At 58.2% G+C, this 20,459-nt stretch overlaps 1 protein-coding gene across 4 annotated transcripts in view; it reads right to left on the reverse strand.

The window, feature by feature from the left end:
* Nucleotides 1–2,972: 2,972 nt before the first annotated feature.
* Nucleotides 2,973–20,459, reverse strand: part of CEP164 (centrosomal protein 164) — a 31,455-nt gene continuing 13,968 nt past the window's right edge. For 2 of the 4 annotated variants that reach the window (XM_036397495.2, XM_054517114.1), the window contains 20 exons: nucleotides 18,863–18,948; nucleotides 14,960–15,172; nucleotides 13,817–13,951; nucleotides 13,460–13,676; nucleotides 12,810–12,887; nucleotides 12,450–12,581; nucleotides 12,094–12,216; nucleotides 11,174–11,317; nucleotides 10,902–10,985; nucleotides 10,513–10,581; nucleotides 10,100–10,278; nucleotides 9,515–9,641; nucleotides 9,094–9,158; nucleotides 8,777–8,984; nucleotides 8,036–8,143; nucleotides 7,364–7,478; nucleotides 6,583–6,900; nucleotides 6,077–6,143; nucleotides 5,699–5,815; nucleotides 2,973–4,886 (listed from right to left, as the gene is read on the reverse strand). In XM_036397495.2, coding sequence (XP_036253388.1) covers nucleotides 4,787–4,886; nucleotides 5,699–5,815; nucleotides 6,077–6,143; nucleotides 6,583–6,900; nucleotides 7,364–7,478; nucleotides 8,036–8,143; nucleotides 8,777–8,984; nucleotides 9,094–9,158; nucleotides 9,515–9,641; nucleotides 10,100–10,278; nucleotides 10,513–10,581; nucleotides 10,902–10,985; nucleotides 11,174–11,317; nucleotides 12,094–12,216; nucleotides 12,450–12,581; nucleotides 12,810–12,887; nucleotides 13,460–13,676; nucleotides 13,817–13,951; nucleotides 14,960–15,172; nucleotides 18,863–18,948 — 2,685 coding nt within the window. In that variant the 3' untranslated portion in view covers nucleotides 2,973–4,786. Of the gene's footprint in view, nucleotides 4,887–5,698; nucleotides 5,816–6,076; nucleotides 6,144–6,582; nucleotides 6,901–7,363; nucleotides 7,479–8,035; nucleotides 8,144–8,776; nucleotides 8,985–9,093; nucleotides 9,159–9,514; nucleotides 9,642–10,099; nucleotides 10,279–10,512; nucleotides 10,582–10,901; nucleotides 10,986–11,173; nucleotides 11,318–12,093; nucleotides 12,217–12,449; nucleotides 12,582–12,809; nucleotides 12,888–13,459; nucleotides 13,677–13,816; nucleotides 13,952–14,959; nucleotides 15,173–16,681; nucleotides 16,823–17,258; nucleotides 17,352–18,862; nucleotides 18,949–20,459 lie in introns of all 4 variants that reach the window. The other 2 variants (XM_054517115.1, XM_054517112.1) reach the window with 2 other exon arrangements.

Genomic DNA, 20,459 nt, shown 5'->3' on the forward strand with positions numbered 1-20,459 from the left:
TGAGCCAGTGGGGCAGATTTCCTGGGAAGAGGGGAGCTGGGGTCTGCACAGACACGTTGGGGTCATAAAATCAGCCCTGCAGCACTGGGACTTCACTGGCTGATGCCACACACATTAACAATTATCTCACCATCAAATACCCCTTAATAACATCACAGACAGGTCTGTGGAAGGAGAAGGAGGCCAAGAAGGATGGGAAGGAGAAAGACACCAAGAAGGATGCAGGTACTGCAATGCCTGCTCTTCTGCTGCAGCCCCAGCCCCAGCCATGAGTTCCACCTGTTTCCTGTGTTGACTGGGGGGTTTTCCCTGCCTCCCTGCCTGTTCCACACTCACCTTTCTCTCCAGAAAGCGAGTAGATGCTGTTATGCCGGGAGTTCCTGCCTCTCTAGAAAGGTAGAGAAATAAAATAAAAGTTAGTTCTGTCCCAGGCAGAGGCAGTGAGGGCAGCCCCTTTCAGCCCAGCCAGGAACCCTTCCACTCTCCATTCCCTTTAGGAAACTGGAACATGCTCACTGCTGTTCCCTTAAAGAGCACTGATTAATTAATCTGCATTTATGAAATGACCTCCAAGGAGAGGCAGGCAATAGCTTTGCATCCAAACTCAGAGCTGTGAGATGCTGCAGTCCATGGATGGATGTTGGCACTGGCTATGCTCACTGGATCTGCATTTCAAACCAGTGAGGAGGCAGCCCCTACACCATGAACCTGCAGCTCCTGGGCTGCCAGGTCTTCCAGGAGACATTTCCATTTCTAAAAATAAGCTTGAATTTGTCTGCAAATGCCAGCTTACCCTGCCCTCCTGGCATTACATTTCCCCCCTTGCCTAAACCTCCAGGCTGCCTGGCTCACAGCTGCCCCTGCAGCAGCACTGCCACCCCCTGAGCCAGCTGTCCTGGCAGTGCCAGCCTCCCTCACCTCACCTGGCTGTCCCGGCAGTGCCAGCATCCCTCACCTCACCTGGCTGTCCCAGCAGTGCCAGCCTCCCTCACCTGGCTGTCCCGGCAGTGCCAGCATCCCTCACCTCACACCTGGCTGTCCCGGCAGTGCCAGCATCCCTCACCTCACCTGGCTGTCCCAGCAGTGCCAGCCTCCCTCACCTGGCTGTCCTGGCAGTGCCAGCATCCCTCACCTCACCTGGCTGTCCTGGCAGTGCCAGCCTCCCTCACCTGGCTGTCCTGGCAGTGCCAGCACCCCTCACCTCACCTGGCTGTCCCAGCCTCCCTCCCCTCCGTGTCCCAGCCTCCCTCACCTCGCTGTCCCGGCTGGTGCGGCGGCTCTGGGACACGCACTGGATCTGCCAGGGCAGGGGCTGGTACACCAGGTAGGGCAGGGGCTCCTCACGGAACAGGTTGGTCCCCAGCTGCACACGGGGAAGGTTTTTCAGCAGGGAAGAGCACAGGAGAGGAAGAGGAACAGAAAGAGCTGCTCAGCCATGCTGAGCACCAGAGCTCCCAGCCCTGCCCAGCCACAGCAACCCCACAGAGCTCCCAGCCCTCCTGCCCAGGTGGTTTAGGAGGCACAGAGGCCGTTCCCAGCAGGGCAGGCAGGAGCTGCTGCCTCCTCTGCCCACCGCAGGCAGGTGAGAACAGCACTGCAGCAATAGAAGCTCCCTCTGGGAGGACTCACCTGTCTGACCACCCTGACCACGAAGAACAGCGCTGTCATCAGGGTGCCCAGCATGGCCAGGGCTGCCTCGGCCCAGCAGCTCTGGGAGCAGCACTCCAGGACCTCCACCAGCAGAACTGAGCTGAGCCTCCTTGGGCAGGCACAGGCCAAGCCCCTTAATGAGCTTACAGCCCTGCTCAGCCTGCTGAAGTAATCAGGCCCTGCCCTTTTGCTCTTCTAATCGCAGAGTTTCTCCAACAGACAGTGCTGGCATTCCAGGAAAGGCAAATCCTCTGCTCCAGGAGCAGGGACAGCTCGCCCAGCCCACAGCTGCTCCCTGGGGAGCCACCTCAGCAGGGTCACAGACTGGGATGTCTCAGAAGCTCCCTGAACTGCTCAGCAGTGGCGTGGGAGACTTGTCCCCAGCAGAGCCTGCCTGGACACTGTGCTGCCTCCAGAGCTCCTATCCTGCTCTCCAGAGGGCAAAGACACACCAGGGCAGCTCAGGCACAGCAGCAACTGGGGCAAAAAAGCCTGGTGGTGGTTTGTTTTCTTTCTGAGGACAAAACTATCGGCCTCCACTTGTCCCCAAGCAGCTGATGCACACCCTGCTCCCCTGTGCCTCACCTGATGCACACCTGGGCCTCACCTGATGCACACCCTGCTCCCCTGTGCCTCACCTGATGCACACCCTGCTCCCCTGTGCCTCACCTGATGCACACCCTGCTCCCCCTGTGCCTCACCTGATGCACACCCTGCTCCCCTGTGCCTCACCTGATGCACACCCTGCTCCCCTGAGCTTCACCTGATGCACACCCTGCTCCCCCTGTGCCTCACCTGATGCACACCCTGCTCCCCCTGTGCCTCACCTGATGCACACCCTGCTCCTCTGGGCCTCACCAGCTCCCACAGGCTGCTGGCAGGAGGTGAGCAGGAGATGGGAGCAGGAGAAGAACACATCACCAAGCCTCCCTAGCTCCTGGTTACTCAGAGATCCCACAGCACCCAGCACCTTGCTGGGACAATTCCTGGCTGCTCCCAAAGCCAGGGGAAAGCGGCAGCCAGAGCCAAGCTGCAGTGAGACATCTTTCACAGGTCCCAGGCTGCCAGAGCGGTGCCTTGTTTGCGTTTTGTAGTTTTGGTTTTCAGCTTTCTTCTCTCTGCCTCTGCATTTGCTACCCGGTCCAGATGCTTAAAAGAATAATGGCAACAAAGCCCCAGCGAGCTTAAGTGGTCTTGGGAACTGCCAGAAGTGACCTTGACAAGAAAAAACACGAGAGAGCCCAGAGACAGGGGGAGATGTGAGAGGTAAGTACAGCTGGATACCCAGCTACAACAAAACAGAGTGACAACCACCAGCATCATACAAAACAGGCTCATGTTGATTTAATTTATACAAAACCAGATACAGCTGCTGTCCCGGGTTTTAACAGGAAAAAGGAGCACGTTTCAAACCAAGGTATTGTTTAAAAAAATGGCATTTCCCTGCACCATTAATGCATGCTTCTCCCAAAACACAGAATGGACTCAGTGATATGGCTTGGGCCACAGCAACCACAACTGTGGGGTCCCCTCTAAAACCCCTGACTGGAAGGACTGCCCTGTGTCCTCTGAGTATGCAGTAAACTAAAAGCAAAATCCCTGCAGGAAGGGGTTTGTGCAGTCCAGCACCAGGGGGGATACCCTTGCTTGGATCCCTCCTTTCCTAGGAAGGAATAAGGCTACTGAGCAATTACAAAAACTCTAGAAAAACAGCAAGGAAAAATAAAATAAATACATTCTTAAGAGCTTCAAAATGACGTCCATCAAAAATATATTTCCATATTTCTATTTGCATGTAAACATCCCCGCGCCAGGCTCAGGGTGTGTGCCAGCACGCTGCAGCCAGCGGGCAGAGCAGGGGGCTCCCCCTGCCCGCCCTCGCCCAGCCCAGGGGCTCTCCCAGCACGGGGGGCGTGGGGCAGCAGCTCCAGAGCCTCCCCCAGCAGCTGTCTCAGGAGAAAGGCTTTGAAGATGGCTCCTCACAGACGGGTCCTTGCAGCGCAGCGTCCTCGGCAGCCGCGACGGGCGGGCGGCTCGGCAGCTTTTTAAAGCATCAAATATTTAGAGTCAGCTCGGAGCAAATACTGACAAAGACAACCAAAGAGCACGTTCCCATGAAAGCCTGGCTCCTGCCCGCTGGGTAGGGTGAAAGCCCTCCCAGCCCCAAGCATCCCAGCGGGCTGGGACACCCTCTGCATGTGGCCTTTGCAGAGGAACCTGGTGAGCAAAGCCAGGAGCTGCTGTGAGCTCCAGGAGCTGCCCATCCCAACTCCTCAGCCACTCTCCAGCCTTCCCACGGCCCTGATCCCCACGGATCTGCTGCAGGAGCAACAATTTGGGGCTCCAGGATTCATGGCAGGGGCTCCCACCCGTGCATGAAAGGGGTCCCAGCTGCTGAGCTGGATCCCTCTCCCCGCAAGGGCATGGAGGATGCAGGTGGGGCTGTCCCAGCACCCACAGGAGCTCCTCACGGTGCCTGCACAGACCCTCCTGAGTCCTGCCACCATCCTGCTCCTGCTGCCAGCACAGGGCAGAGCTGCAGCAGCTGCTTTGCTGCTCAGCTCTGGCCAGCCTGGCACGAAAGGAGCAGGGAGGGCTCCTCCAGATCTGCCACTCTTGGCTCAGCTCCCACACCCCAAACAAGCAGAACATTCCCCAGGAGCCAGCACGTGCCATTCCCTGATTTTACCCCCGTTCTGCTGCTCCCACGTGCCAGAGGCCACCTGGCACTGCCCACCTGCCACCAAGCACTGCTGGGCACGGGGGCAGGCTCATTCCCTGGCCCATTTCCTCCAGCAGGGCCTCAGCTGGATCCACATCGTCCCCCTTGACCAGTTAACTCCAATCCTCTGTGATTCACAGCCCTGCCTCACCATCGCTGGAATACCAATGAGGGCAATGTTGATTTATTGAAGCCCTGATATGTCACTGCTGGATTAAACAGTCTATAAAGTATATTTGGACACATTACAGGATTAGAAGAACCCGCCTGGGAAGTTCTATTTCCCCCTTCCTCCACTCCCTTGCAGAATCACCCAGTTTCAAGGACGTGGCCACAGACACAGTGGAGGTGCCTGGGTGGGGATCCCCAAAACCCAGCCCATGGTGGGGAGCCTGCAGAGGAGAACCGCACCTTTCAGTAGTGGTACACCTTGATCTCTCTGTTTTCATCCAGCCCCAGCTGCAGGAGCCTGGGGCTGCTGCCTGGGGGCTGCTGTGCGCGTGGGGAGAGAGCTCTGGCAGCTGGGTGAAGGAAAAGCCTGGCTCAGAGCAGGGCCCAGCCCAGCCAGGACAGGAACCAGGCACCAGAGCCAGCCCGGTGCACACAGGCTGTGCTTGGCCTGCTCCATCCCAGCCAAATGGAATTAGGGGGGGATTAGGGAATTCAGAGGCACGCCACGCTCAGGGCAGCACCGAGCCCACGGGGATGTGCTGCTAATGTCAGAGTGCACTGAGGAGACACCCAGAGCCCCAGCACAGCCTGGGAGCATCCCTGCTCGCTGCACAGAGAGCTCCTGCCCCCTGGATCCAGCCCCGTGCTTCAGGATTCCTCAAACCAGACCTGGATCCAGCTCTGGGGGGAGCCCAGCCCTCCCTGCCCCACCAGTCACACATCTGCAGGGGCCCTCACCTCCTCCAGGCTGCCCAGAAGGCTCTGCCCATGCCAAGGGCTCCATCCACAGCACCAGAAGCAGCTCTGCAAAGCCAGATCCCCTTCCTGCCCACCCCATCCTCCACTCTGCACTGTTTAAATCCGTATTTTTAAATCTTCACCTTCCCTGCCCAAACTGCTCCCCTACAGCTGAGCAGCATCACTGAACACCATCACAGGTGGGAAACTCCCTCAGTCAGGTACAGCCCAGAGAGCAGCACACAGATCACTCCTGCTCCATCTGCTGAACACCCCTGCAGCACCAGGAACTGCAACAGAGGCCAAGGCCTCGAAATTGCTGCTCAGTTCTTCATTTCACACCCCTCCTGCCACCCTCCTCCCACCTTCTGCGGGAAGCAGGAATGCAATTAAAGACCAGAGCCAGGTAAAAGATACACTTTGGAATCCTTCTTGAAGTCTTTCAGCCATTTCTTGTTGCTCTCAATCATCCCCTCAATATTCTTTGTCTCTGGCTCACTGAACTTGGAATGCTGGAAGAGCCTGATTTGTTCACTGTGACAGAGAGAGAGAGAGAGAGAGAGAGAGGGTAAGTGGGGGAAAAAAGAGGTCTGGGAAGAAATTATCCCAGAGATGAGAAAGTGATGGGCTGCGAAAAACACCTCCAGTAATGTATCTACTGATAGTTCACCTTTTCTCCTTAGTAAGTAGTTCACAGTAATTATCAAATTGTAATGTACTGGTTACGTGAGGAGTGACCAATAATCAGTGCAGAGAAACAAAGCACACAGGGGAACTCAAGGAAAAAGTCCTTACTCTGCAGGGACATAGCCCAGCTTGCTGTCCAGGGGCACAGGAGTCCCACCAAGCCATGAGAACCCACCTGCAAAACAGACATGAAACACAGAGCCCACAGAATGCACATTTCTGCAAAACAGACATGAAACACAGAGCCCACAAAATCCACACATGAAACACAGAGCCCACAAAATCCACATTTCTGCAAGACAGACGTGAAACACAGAGCCCACAAAATCCACATTTCTGCCTGGGTGTGCTCTCCTGCCCCACAAGGACACCAAGGACACAGATGGAGACCCCTGGTGACACAGGGGACAGGGCTGGCTCCTCCTTTGCTGCTCCATTGGGTATTAAAGAGCAGGAGGGCAGGATCAGCCCCCATGCTGCACTTTTGGAGGCAGCTCCTCATCCCTTATCCCCTTTGCACCCTTCCTAAGCAGCACCAGTGCCCCCGCCCTCCCCAGCACTGGAAGCCTGGGACAAAAGCAGCAAAGCAGGTGGGGCGAGGCCAGGAGACTCACCTGGGAAGTACCTGTGCCATTTCTCTGCCAGCATGCTGTCCACTGACTGCCCTGGGTTGGGGTAACTGGAGCTGGGCCTGCTGCTCTGGGCCCACCGGTCCAGGGGGGACACCCTGGGGGGGTTCCCCAGGGAGGGGTAGGTGGGAAGGGGGATGCCCTGATGGGGTGTGGAGGTGAGCAGAGGGGGCTGGTGCTGGCTCAGGGAGTCCAGGAGCCCCAGGACGCCGCTGAGCTCGCTGGTGATGCTCTGCACTGAGTCCCTCAGGTGCTGGATCTTGTCCTGCTGCAGCACGGGCCACAAATCCACCCTCAAGTCAGCTGAAGGAAGAAAGGAGAAGAAAAGGATCACAGACCAGCCCTGACAGGAGCAGCCTGTGTGCAAGGAACCCAGCCCTGCTGCCTGCCTGCCCTTCCTCCCCCAGCACCACTCCAGGCAAGCAAAGCCCAAGAGAAAGCAGGAGCAGCAGAGAGGGAGTGGCAGCAGCTGCTCCTGCCATGGTGGAGCAAGGGCAAGCCCAGAGTCCTGCAGAAGAGCAATAGAGATCTGCAGGACCAGAGGGAAACCAGAGAGGTTTTATAATCCACAGAGGTTTAAAAGGCAGGTTCACCCACAGATCCCATCCCTCTTATCTGCCACTAAGGCAGGAAATGAGTTTTGGCAATCAGGGGTGGGACACAGAGCAGTCCCAGACCTGCCCTGGACACAGCTGAGCACAAGGACATCAGAGAGGTGAGAGGGAAAGGCAGAACAGGCCTAGAGCCTCCCATGCTGGGCACTTACACCTGGACTGGCCCAGGTTCACACTGGCTGTGCTGTTTGTGTCCTCAGAGGTGCTCAGATCAAACGTCACCACCTTCCTGCACGCTGAGCTCTTCAGTGTATCTTCATCTGAGAGCTGCTCAGGAGCAGGAAAACAAAGCCAGTAAAAGCTGCTGTATCATCCCTGGAACATAAAAGCTACTGGAAATCTGCCTGCAGTGCTGGACTGCAGTCAGGCACAGGTCAAGTGAAGGCAAACTTGTCTCCAGCCCCTGACAGCACAGTCTGAATGTCCAGAGACTGCTGTGGCTCTCAGAGTGCAGAGGCCAAAGCAGCAGCCACGTGAAGCAGCCCCTGCAGCAGGAGGTTTGTGCTGTAAATAACCTCAGAGCTCTTGCAGGGCTGGGCTCTCTGTGCCAAGGGCAGGAGTTTGACCACCAAAGGTCTGGTTCTCCTGCATCTGCTGCTGCCCTGCCTGAGGCCAAGGGCAGAGCCAAGGGCTCCGAGGTTTGCCTTGGTCAGGAGAGCAGGCTCCATCCCAGCTCACGGGAGTGACCTGCCCTGCTCTCTCCAGGCTCAATCCATGCAGCTTTTCCACGCTGCCTTCTGCAGCCACACACTCAGCACTCTCTGGTGCTCTCACACCAAGTGGTTCCACAATCCAGCTCTGCTGCCAGCACCAGGAGAGTTTACCTCCTCCAGCAGTGAGGACTCCAGCTGGCTGAGCTTCTCCTCCTTCTTCTTCAGCAGCATCTGTCCTTTCTGCATGGCCGACTTCATCTTGTCCAGCTCCTTTGCCTCCTGCGCAGACCAAGGAGGGAAATTAAACAGCAATGACTGAAATAATCCCTGTCAGCAGCTGGGGTGTCACCACCTCACTCTGCTCAGCACAGGAAGTGCTGCTGCAGTGAAATCCCTCCAAGCCCTCGAGAGCGTGGGAAGGGGTGTGCACAGTGAGCACATGGCTCAAAGCAGGCTCAGCCCGAGGAAAAGGAGCTTTCACCTCCAAACCCCCATCCAAGAGGGCCCCCAAGCCCAGGGACACCAAACCCGGATCCAAGAGGGTCCCGAAGCCCAGGGACACCAAGCCCCCATCCAAGAGGGTCCCCAAGCCCAGGGTCCCCAAGCCCCCACCAAGGGTCCCCAAGCCCCCACCAAGGGTCCCCAAGCCCAGGGACACCAAACCCCCATCCAAGAGGGTCCCCAAGCCCAGGGACACCAAACCCCCATCCAAGAGGGTCCCCAAGCCCAGGGTCACCAAACCCCCATCCAAGAGGGTCCCCAAGCCCAGGGACACCAAACCCCCATCCAAGAGGGTCCCCAAGCCCCCACCAAGGGTCCCCAAGCCCCCACCACAGCAGCAGGAGCAGACCCCAGGGCTGCGGGCGCTCTGTGACACCCAGCACCCGTGCTCGGGCAGCGCCCAGGGCTCACCTCCTGCAGGTTCTGGCGCACTCCCTGCAGGAGCTGGGAGCTGTGGGGACCCTGCTCGGCGCCCTGGGCCCTGTGCAGGTGCTGGTGCCAGTGCAGGCTGGCAGCCCTGAGCGCCGAGCGCCGCCGGCGCAGGGAGCGGCTCTGGCGCTGCAGGAACTCCTTGGCGCTGCGCAGGGACTGCCCCTCGGCTGAGAGGTAGCTCTGCACCCTGGGGGGAAAGGCAGGGCTGTGCTGGCTCCCTGTGCTGCTGCACAGCTCACACAGCAGCCCCAAAACCAGACAAAGAGCAGGGAGCTCTCCTGGCACAGGCATCTCACCGGTCGAGCTGCAGCTCGCTCTCCTCGGGGCTCTGGGAGGCTGGGGAAGGCTCTCTGGATGAGTGCTGGGGGTGACACATTGCAAAAACCAAGTGTTTATGGAGGAAACAGAAGTCCAGGCCCCCTAAGGATCCACCATGGCACTGCCCAGATCAAGCACAGCACCAGGGCTGCTCTTGATGTGGCTCTTGAAGGAAACAAAGACATTTCTGTCCCTGCTTTTGATTTGAGTACCCCACGCTCCTCTCCACCCACTAATAATAGACAGACACCTGCAAATACTACTGAACACACCAGCAAAGAGAAACCCATCTCTGCACCTCAAATGGTTTCAAACAGAAGGAACAAATGCTGGGATTTTCAAGGGAGTTTCAGCCTCAGATCTCACAAGGCAAACACCTTCACAGGCTGCTTTACTCACAGCTTGAGGAGTTTCTCTCAGGTCTTCAACACAGAGCTCAGCTTTCTTCCTTGGAGATTCCACACTTTCTTCTGCCTCCAGTTCTTTCAGAGCCTCCTGCTTGCTCCTGATTGCTTCCTCCAGCTCTCTGCCACAGGAAAAAGCAGCAGCAGAGGCACTTGATTAGCCGGCAGTGGTGTCCAGAGTGAGCTCCAGATTCCAGCACAGAAATGGCCACAGGGCTGGCAACACCAGGGCAGGGAAACTGCTTCCCACCCTTCCTGAGCAGCTCAGCCCCCTCAGGAAAACCTCTTTGCATTTCAGTGCCCCTCTCACAGCACCTCATTAACCACCCAAGGCAGGAGTGGAGGAGACAAACCTGACCTGCAGAGGTGAAGGAGCGAATTGAAATTCACACCCTGAGTTAATGAAAAATCTGGAAAGAGCCCCCAGGAACTCTGTGTCCCCATGGGCACCTGAGGATTCTGAAGGAACATGGCCCAACACAGAGCTCAGAGGTCGGGGAGAGGCCCAGGTTAGGTTGGGGAGGTTTACCAGGGGCACGGGGCAGATTTTGGGGTATCAGAGGCAATTTCTCACACACACCCAATGCGTTTGTGCAGCCTCTGGCTGCGGCTCTGCAGCAAATCCACCTGGGCCTCCAGCTCAGCCTTCTGGTCCTGCAGCTCCTGCAGGGTCCTGCGCAGCTGCCGGACCGACTCCAGCAGGCTGCAGTGCTCCTTCCTGCTCTCCTCCAGGCGCAGCTGAGAGGCCAGAGCAGCTTCCTGGGAGAAAACCACAAGATCCCTCACAGTCATTTCCCCGAGAGCCAAACAAGGGGCACACAGCTCTCGGGCTCCCAGAGCCACACTCCAATCCTGGGAAAACAGGACTGTTCTCTTTGGGGAGCTCAGCACTAGCCCACCTCCCTGCACTCTGCTTCCCTAAAGCCCCAGTTCTGAGGTGCTGCCCTCAGCCCAGAGCAGCACAGCCCCTCTCCAGAGCCCGGGGGTCCGTACGTCTCTCTCCAGCTGCATCCGTCCGTCCTCATCCAGCAGCAGCTGCCTCCTCCTCTGCAGGGACTCCTCCTGTCACAGGGGAAGGGCAGGGCAGTGACAGAGCCAGGAGGTTCATGAGTCTCACGACCACTCCAAAACAAGGAGAGTTGTCAGGTTTGCTTTGTGACCCCTCTCACTGCCCCCCAGAGCACGGAGCAAACCCAGAGCTCAGACCTGCTCAGCAAACACCAGGAATGCTTCGCCCTGCTCTGACTGGTGACAAAGCTTCACCTCTAAGTGGGATGGCAGCAGAAGCCCTGGCTGAGCTTTCCTGAGCAGTTCCCTGTGTGGAATCAGCCCAAGGATTGGCACGGGTCAGGGGAGCTCTGTGAGCCCAGCAGAGGACTCACCTGGCTCTGGAGCTGCTCTGATCTGGCTTGGATGTTCTTCATGCGGATCTCAAGCTCGTTCTCTGAATCCTGGAGCTTTCTTTCCTGCACAGGGAGCCGAGTTAAAGAGAAGGGCACAGGCTCCTCCCTCGCCAGTAAAACACAAACTGGGAAGTGTGACCTGCTGCTCGTGCCCATCACCCTGCACTGGTGACGGACAGGGGGACAGGGTGGGGAGCCTCCAGGCCACCCCTCAGGAGCCCCAAGGGCCAGAGGCAGAGCCTGCTGCTCACCTTCTCCCTGTGCCTCTGCTGCAGGGCCGTCAGCCTCCCCTCCAGCTCTGCCTGCAGCCCCTTCAGGTCGGCGTCGTGGAGCTGCCGCAGCCGCGCGGCCTCGCTGCGCAGCCCCTCCAGCAGCTCCGACCTCTGCCTGCGCTCCTGCCAGCCCAGGGGGCAGGGAAACACCTCTGTGAGGCACAGGGATCTCCAGAAATGCAGCAAGGACATGCAGGGATCCCCAGCAATGCAGCATGGACACACAGGCATCTCCAACAATGCAGCACAGACACACAGGGATCTCCAATGCAGCATGGACAGACAGGGATCTCCAGCATGGACACACAGGGATCTCCAATGCAGCACGGACACACAGGGATCTCCAGCATGGACACACAGGGATCTCCAGATATCCAGCAAGGACATGCAGGGATCCCCAGCAATGCAGCATGGACACACAGGCATTTCCAGCATGGACACACAGGCATCTCCAGCATGGACACACAGGGATCTCCAGCATGGACACACAGGCATCTCCAACAATGCAGCACAGACACACAGGGATCTCCAGCATGGACACACAGGGATCTCCAGAAATGCAGCAAGGACATGCAGGGATCCCCAGCAATGCAGCATGGACACACAGGCATTTCCAGCATGGACACACAGGCATCTCCAGCATGGACACACAGGGATCTCCAGCATGGACACACAGGGATCTCCAGCATGGACACACAGGGATCTCCAATGCAGCATGGACAGACAGGGATCTCCAGCATGGACACACAGGCATCTCCAGCATGGACACACAGGGATCTCCAGCATGGACACACAAGGATCTCCAATGCAGCATGGACACCCAGGGCTCTCCAGCATTGCACCTCCAGCAATGCAGCAGTGACACGCACCCAGTGCAAGTGCAGCCCCCCAGGCAGTACCTCCTCCTCGTAGTGCTCCTGGATCCGCTCCAGGGCCTCCCTGTGCTCCTCTCTCATCCTCTCCATTCTCCTCTCGTGCTCCTTCTCCACCTCCCGCCGTCTGTCGCCCATCAGCTCGCTGAGCTGCAGGGGGCACAGGGGAAGAGGCTCCCCTGAACTGCAGCACTGCGCCTCCCCAAAATCAGCCTCTCACCCAGCCCGGGATCAGGGACTGTGTCCTGGGGAGCACAGAGCCTTCACCCCGCTGAGGTGAGATGCTGAGGGATGTCCTGCCCCCTAAGGCAGGGATGTGGGCACCCAGAGCTCTCCCCACACCTGAGAGCATGAAGGACCTTCAGCACAGAGCCACCACTCACCTCACACTCGTACTCCTTCACTTTTAGGGCTTTTTCCTGCACTTTCTGGTCTGCTCTCTGCAGCTCCTCACGTAGCTGGGCCTCCTGGCTGCTCTGTGCCTCTGCCAGCTGGGCTTGCAGGCTGGCAATGGCCTGTCAGGAAAGGCACCCACAGAGACTCCTCAGCCTCTGCACAGGACCCATCCCGTGCCCTCCACAGGGCACAGCACAGCCTCACCAGCCCTGCCTGCAGCACGGCCAAACACTGAGCCAGACCAGAACCACAGCCAGGGAGGGGGAAAAAAATAATGCCACCTTTAGTGACAGCATGAGGGAAAAAATAAAAAACGACAATTGACATTCTGAGGACACCATCCTCACCTCGCAGTGCTTCTCCTCTGCTGCAGCCCTCAGCTGCTGGAGCTCACTGGCAAACTGTTCTTCCAGCTCCTCTGCTGCCTGTAGAAACACGAGCAGAACAGCCTGCTGGGAAAGCTCTGCTTTTCTGTGGGGACAAGGTGCACTTGCAATTAAATTCTGTCCAAAGGCACCAAAAGGCACAGCAGTGACCCCTGTCCAAACGGGATCACTGCAAGTGCCCTTATTCCCTCTGTGCTCTCCCTCCAGGGGATCTCGATGAATCCCAGTCATGCTGGGCTGGAGGGACTGGAAATGCCCCACCGAGGGGCTCCCCAGGTGCCTGCAGGGCTGAAGCAGCAGCCAGAGAGGTGTTGGGGGCTGATGAAGTGGCTCAGCTCAGTTCTGATCTGGTAACAGGGCTGGGGGACACACGCGATCCTTATCTTGTCTTCAGATGCAGAGTGGCCATTGAAGTAATTGTTAGTTAATCAATGACAACGGGGGAGCTCTCCTGCCCCCCTCCCTGTGCCTCCAACAGCCCTGGCACCTGCCCCTGGTGCCCCAAGAGAGCTGTCACCAAACCCTACAGGAGTGAGTTAATCCCACAGCTGGCACTGCCCTGCCAGCCAGGAGCCCCTCAGGCCAGCCCTGCCTGGCAATAAAGATCTCACCTTCTTCTTCTCCCTGTCCAACCTGTCCCTGAGCTGCCTCAGGAACTCCTCCTGCTCCTGTTCCAGCTCCCTCATCTCCTTCTGCTGGGCCTCCTCTGCTGCCAGCTTCATTTCCTCCAGGGCAAGCTGCTGCTGCCTCTGCAGCCTCTCCTTGTCCAGCAGCTGCTGAGATTGCCACTCCTCCCTGAGCTCCTGCAGCCTGGCCTCCTGCTCTGCCCTGGTGGGTGTGGGACAGAGCACAGAACTGGGATCCAGCACTGCAGGGGCCTCAGAGCTCATCCCTGCTGGGTTTGTGCCCTGCCCTCCCCTCCCAAAGCAGCCCTGCACAGCCCCAGGGATGGCAGCAGAACCTCCCACCTCATCCTCTGCTCCTCTGCCTCCATCTCTGAGGCCATTTGGGCTCGCAGCTTCTCCAGTCTCTTGGCTTTCTCCTCTCTGAGAAGCAGCTCTTCCTCTTCCTGCTCAGACTTTGCTAAATCTTCTTCTGGAGAGCTGACAGAAAATAAAAACAGAGAAAACGGGTTCAGTACGTCCCAGTGCCCTGTCCAGGGGCTCCAGCTCAGCTGGGGATCTCACTGGCTGGGCTGACACATTCATTTCCAGCCCCAGCACCAAACCTGAGCAGTGTGGGTTTAAAACTTGCTATATCATCATAGTTTACACTTCTTGTGGGGATTTTCGTTCTTTTCTTTTTGCAGGTAAGTGAAATCCACTCTCATTAAATGGATGCAGGCTCCCAGGCAAGGTACCTGGATGCATGAGCACATCTGGAAGCTCCACATTTCCATATTGTACCTTTTGCTACACGTTTTTTTCCCCTTCAGGTGCCATTTCTGCATCTTCCTTCACACCCTGACTGCATCCCCATGATTTGCATGTGGAGATGCTGTTTCTGGCTGCTCAGAACGTGAGCACCAAGCCCAGCAAGGTAACAGAGAAAGCTCAAGAGCAGAATTCCCCCAGGGAAAGGACCCAGCCCTGCTCTCAGACCCTGCTCTGCCACAGCCATCCCTGCCCTGTTGTAGGAGCCTTGTGTGGAAGGCCCTGTGTAGAACAGCCCCTGGCAGAGCTGCATTCAGCTCCCCTGGGGTAAGCTCCTCTCTAATGCTCCCATTTCCACCCTGCTCCCAGCATTTACCCAGGATCTGAGCAGCTGCCAGCTGGGAGAGCTGCAGGCACTGAGCTGGGATCTCCCCCCAGGTTCAGCAGAACCCAGGGCTCTGGCTCTGTGTGTGTGTGTGACCACAGCTCAGCCTCAGGATGCTCTCCTGCCCCTCTGGAGGGTGCCAGAGCCCTTTCCTGAGCTGCCCTGGGTGTGCAGATCCTCACACACTGAACTGCCTGTGCCAATGCCTGTCCTTCCTCCTCCTCCTCCTCCTCCCTGAGAGCCCTGATCTTGCTCCCTCCCCATCTCTGCCCCACTTCCCAGTGGTGGCTACAGCAGCACTGAAATCCCACCTTGGAAAGGCTTGCAGGAGATGGAGTAAAAAAGGAAAGTACCTGAGGGGCTTTGCTTTTTGCTGATGAAGCTTTTCAGCTTCCTCCTCCTCCTTCTGCCTCATCTCCTCCTGGAATTGCTGGATTTTCTCCTCCTTTGCTTGAAATAAATGTATTTCCTCTTGCTCCAGCTCTGTCTCCACCTCCTTGACTATTTCCTCCAGGGATTCATCATGAGGTTGGCTCACGGACTGCTCCATTTCCCTCTCAGGTTGCCTACCAAAGACAAAAAGCTCCTTTGGCAAAAGGGTGGCAGAAACCAGAGTAACATAAAAGGAACAGGAACCTCCTCCACAGAGCACCAACTCCAAACCAACGATCTCAGAGCCACCTACTCCAAAAGCTTCGCTGCTGACCTCAGGGGGGTCCTGAGGATCACTGCTGGATGCTCTGGGTGACTCCAGAGAATCTCCAGCTGATAACTGAACCCAGCCCCAGCTGCACTCCAGACCCAAATAACTCTGATTTTGGCCCACCAGAGCTCACCTTGAGAGGTCAATAAAACCTGGCCTGAGGAAAAGCCCTGGCCAGGCTGCCAGGCACAGGAGCAGATGCCATCAGGACCTGCTCCCAGCCCAGGGACTGGTGCTTCTCATGGACCAGGTATCCTTCTGCAATTGCAGCCTAAAGTGTGCTGGGAATTTGCCAGCTCCAGGCAACAGAAAGCCCTCAGCACTCCAAAAATTCAAACCCAATCTGGTCCTGATTAAGTACTTTTTCAGAGAGACAGCAGCAAAAATATAAGCTAAAGGGGAAGGAGGGGAAAATTGAGATTAATCTAGGAAGAAAGATTTTTGTTCTTTGCTCGTGAAGGCTGGAGCAGGAAGGTCTCACCACGCTGTGAGACTGGCAGGGCAAGGCAGAGGGACTCCTGCCAGGAGCCAGGGAAATAACAGCCCCAGCTCCTCAGCCTCCAGTCAGGAGAGAAAAGGTCATTCCTGCAGCCATTAGCAAAGAGAGCAAGGCAGAGCAGAGTGGTGGGGCTCTGGAACAATCCCCCTTCACCACCTGCTGCAGGTGAGCTTTACCAGGCTGCTCTGCAGAGCAATGCAGCCCCTTCCACCTGGTTATCACCTTGCTCCTCTGCCCCAGTTTGTGCTCCAAAGGAGCCCCAGCACACACACACACATTTACACAGCTCCTGGGAGAACAGAGCTCCTTCCCCACCACGCTGTCCCCAGAGACGCTGCCTGATCTCTGCAGCTGCTGCTGTGTCACTGGCAGGGATGCAGAGTCAGCAGCTCACACCCCCTGAGCTGCACAGAACAGCAGCCTGGGCAGCAGCTCAGCTCTAACCCCACTCTTTCAACGCCCCCAAGGTGCCCAGTGGCTGTAAATGGGGTGGATTTGTGGGGTTTTGCCCTTTTTTTGCCCAGCTCAGCCGCACTCAGCAGGTTCTGTGTGGGAGTTCCTCAGGGAGGGAGAATGACACAGTGACACCTGCACGGGAAAGGCTTTCCCAGAGACAAAGCAGCAGCTCCCCTCACCCAGGGAGCCCTGAGCCACAGCCCCCAGGGCTGAGCTGCTGCCCTGGCCCTGCCCAGGCTGCTCACCTGGCACTGTGGCAGGGGCACAGCTGCTGGCATGGGCACACAGCCCCACCGTGCCACCAACCCCAGATGCAGCCACCCGGGGGACAGGGGGACAGGGGGACAGGAGCTGTCACAGCCACACAGCAGGCACTGAGCCCAGGCACTGACCCAGGCACTGCCACCAAGCCCTTACACGTTCTGTGGGCCAGGAAGCTCCTCAGGATCCACCGGGCTGGCCAGGGCTCCCTCCTGCTGCTGCACAGCCTCCTCCCCACGGGGACTTCCTAACCCCCAGGGCTCCAGGGGTGTCTCAGCAGCACTGGGATCCCTCTCACTGGGCAGCACAAAAGAGGGGACAGAAGATCAGGTGAGCTCAGGGCAGGGTGAAGGGGCTGCTGCGGGTGGGCAAGGATGTGCAGGTGACACAGGTGACACAGCCATGCCTGCCAGCAGGACCTGCCTGGGGCTGCCAATGCCACAGGGAAGCTCCACACCATTCCCAGCGCCTCATTTTGGGCATTTTGGGCAGCTGAGGAGATGGTGGGCACCAGCTCAGAGTGCTGGACCCCTCCCCTGGGTTATGCCACTCTCTCCAGGCCCTTGGAGAACGTGCCCAAGGTGTGCCAGCCCTGCAGCCATACTCACACTGCTGTCCCAGTTAAAGATGGGAGGGTTGGCAGGCATGCTTGTGTCAGAAGCACAGGGAGGAGAGGCAGGGCAAGCACGAGCAGCTCCACAGGCAGAGAGAGAGAGAGAGAGGGAATGCTCACTGGGAAGCAGGAACCAAGTGATAAGGAGACAATTCCTGCAGGCAGAACACGTTTTTGGAGACCCTCACACCAACAGCTCCTCCAAGAACAAGGCTGCAAATCCCACAGAGCAGTCATTAGGATGGACTGCAGCTTCCTCTCACGGCTTTTCCTGGCACAGGCAGCAGCTCCTTGGTTCCCAGGGCCCTGGAGAAGGTGTGACTCTGCTGGAGGCCAAGGGCTTTGACACCACTCATCTGGAAATGCCAGGCTGGGCTCTCCAGGCAGGAGGAGCTCAAGGGAGCAGCATTCCAACTGCTCCAAAGAAATCCCCACAAGGAGGCTGAGAACAGCTGCCCAGACAGCCCAGGAAGGGCTCTGGGATAACAGCTGGTGACCTGTCCATGTCCCAGGACACAGAAATGCTCACACCTGCCCAAGGCCACCTCTGTGGAAGGCAGAGAACTGTTCCCATCACAGCTGGGCCCTCCTGGCATCAGGAACAGACACCTGAGAGCTTCAGCCACAGGCTCAGCCCAGCAGGACCAGTGAGGTGGCACCAGGCAGGGGCCAGAGGCCACATCTGCCCTGGTACAGCCAGCACAGGGCAGCACCAGCTCAGACCATCCTGGCAAGAGCAGTGGGAGCTGTGGGGGAGGCAGAGGCCAGAGCCCAGCTGGGGCAGCCCCAGGGAAAGGACAGGCTGGCACTTCCACTGCCCACCCAGCCAGAAGCTGCTGAGAAAGGGAGAAGGAGGCAGCAGGAGCAGAGAGGTTCAGTGGGAAAGCCCCTGAGAGAGGCTGCAGCACAGGGGGACCTGCACAGGGCACACCTGGGAGAGGCTGCAGGGAACACCTGGGAGAGGCTGCAGGGCACACCTGGGCAGGCTGCAGCACAGGGCACACCTGGGAGAGGCTGCAGGGAACACCTGGGAGAGGCTGCAGCACAGGGGGACCTGCACAGGGCACACCTGGGAGAGGCTGCAGGGCACACCTGGGAGAGGCTGCAGGGCACACCTGGGCAGGCTGCAGGGCACACCTGGGAGAGGCTGCAGGGCACACCTGGGAGAGGCTGCAGGGAACACCTGGGAGAGGCTGCAGGGCACACCTGGGCAGGCTGCAGCACAGGGCACACCTGGGAGACGCTGCAGCACAGGGCACACCTGGGCAGGCTGCAGGGAACACCTGGGCAGGCTGCAGCACAGGGGGACCTGCACAGGGCACACCTGGGCAGGCTGCAGGGAACACCTGGGAGAGGTTGCAGCACAGGGGGACCTGCACAGGGCACACCTGGGCAGGCTGCAGCACAGGGCACACCTGGGCAGGCTGCAGGGCACACCTGGGCAGGCTGCAGCACAGGGGGAGCTGTGCAGGGCACACCTGGGCAGGCTGCAGAGCACACCTGGGAGAGGCTGCAGCACAGGGCACACCTGGGCAGGCTGCAGGGCACACCTGGGAGAGGCTGCAGCACAGGGAACACCTGGGAGAGGCTGCAGGGCACACCTGGGAGAGGCTGCAGGGCACACCTGGGCAGGCTGCAGTGAGCACAGCAGGGAGGGCAAGGCAGGGAGGGCAGCAGGAGCTGGAGCTGCCCAGGCCTCCCTTGTGCCTCTGGTTGTACCATACCTCTCAGCAGCTTCTGCTCCTTTCCTTTGCTCTTCCTCTGCACTGGCTTTGCTTTGGTCTTCATCCTCTTCTCCCAGCTCCTGGGCCTGCAGGTAAAAGCAAACAGGGTGGAGTTTGTGGCTCCCTCAGCATCAGAGACCTCAGAGGAGTTCTGCTGAGTGTCCATGGAATCAGCTGGGCCACGTGGCACCCACAGGCTGTTCCAGAATGCTGGAGGTGCCAGGCTCCTCTCCTGAGGGTACCCAAGGGTCTCCAACCATCCCAGGAATCCTTCCAGAAGCACAAGGGGAGGCCTGGGAGCTTTCTCAGGATAAAGGATGAACTCCCAGCCAGCACTAAGGACTTGGGACACAGGTTTGGCTTTTCTTTCCTGAAGGTCATTTTACAATCCCAAGTCCCACTGAACCCCCTGGAAAGCACAGGAGAGAAATCACCCAGAAGAGAAATGTCACACACACAGAGTGCTGTGGCAGTGAAGCACAGGATGCATTGTCTGGCACCAAAAACCACATCAGGACTCAGTCCTGTCTCCCACCTGGGCTCCAGGGTGTGAGGGGCTGCACAGAGTCACCAGTCCAGGCATTTCTGACTCCAGGGTACATCAGCAACCCAGCCCCCCTGGCAGCACACTGAGCATTCAGATGGCTCATTTATGGCATAGTAAATACCAGAAATATGAACAGAAAATATCTGAGTGTGAAACAGTCAGCTGCTCCTTCCCCCTCCTGCGGCTCCCAGATCCCTCTGTCCCTGCAGCAGCAGGGACACCTGAGGAGGGCAAGGACTTCCCTCCTCACCTGTCAGCCCCAGGGGAAGCAGGGAGGGCCCATTCCCAGGGTTTTGGGGACCCCAGCAGGTGAGCTCAGCCCTGGCTGTGCGTGGAGCAGGGCCAAGGCAGGGCGGAATTAACACCGCAGTAATTAATGCAAATGTGCAGCAGAGCAAACGGCAGAAGGAGTCCCTGCAAGTGCTGTCACCTCCCATCACATCAGCCTGGGCAGGGCCCCCACCCAGCCCCTCCTGCCCCTGGAACTGATGGCTGCAGTTCCCCAGAACCGAGGGGCTCAGCAAACCTTTCCTGGCTCCAAATGGGCTCTGACAGTGCACCCTGCAACAGGCAGGAGCCAGAACAATGGGGCAGGAACCATCCTGGAGAGAGGGGAACTGCTCTGAGCCATGCACAGGGATCCTACAGGGGAACTGCTCCCAGGGAACTGCTCTGAGCCATGCACAGGGATCCTACAGGGGAACTGCTCCCAGGGAACTGCTCTGAGCCCCTGCACAGGGATCCTGATTGGGAACTGCTCACAGAGAACTGCTCTGAGCCATGCACAGGGATCCTACAGGGGAACTGCTCCCAGGGAACTGCTCTGAGCCATGCACAGGGATCCTGATTGGGAACTGCTCCCACGGAGCTGCTCTGAGCCATGCACAGGGATCCTGATTGGGAACTGCTCCCAGGGAACTGCTCTGAGCCATGCACAGGGATCCTGATTGGGAACTGCTCACAGAGAACTGCTCTGAGCCATGCACAGGGATCCTACAGGGGAACTGCTCACAGGGAGCTGCTCTGAGCCATGCACAGGGATCCTACAGG

The sequence above is a fragment of the Molothrus ater genome, chromosome 22 (assembly GCF_012460135.2).
Source record: "Molothrus ater isolate BHLD 08-10-18 breed brown headed cowbird chromosome 22, BPBGC_Mater_1.1, whole genome shotgun sequence".
NCBI lineage: Eukaryota > Metazoa > Chordata > Aves > Passeriformes > Icteridae > Molothrus > Molothrus ater.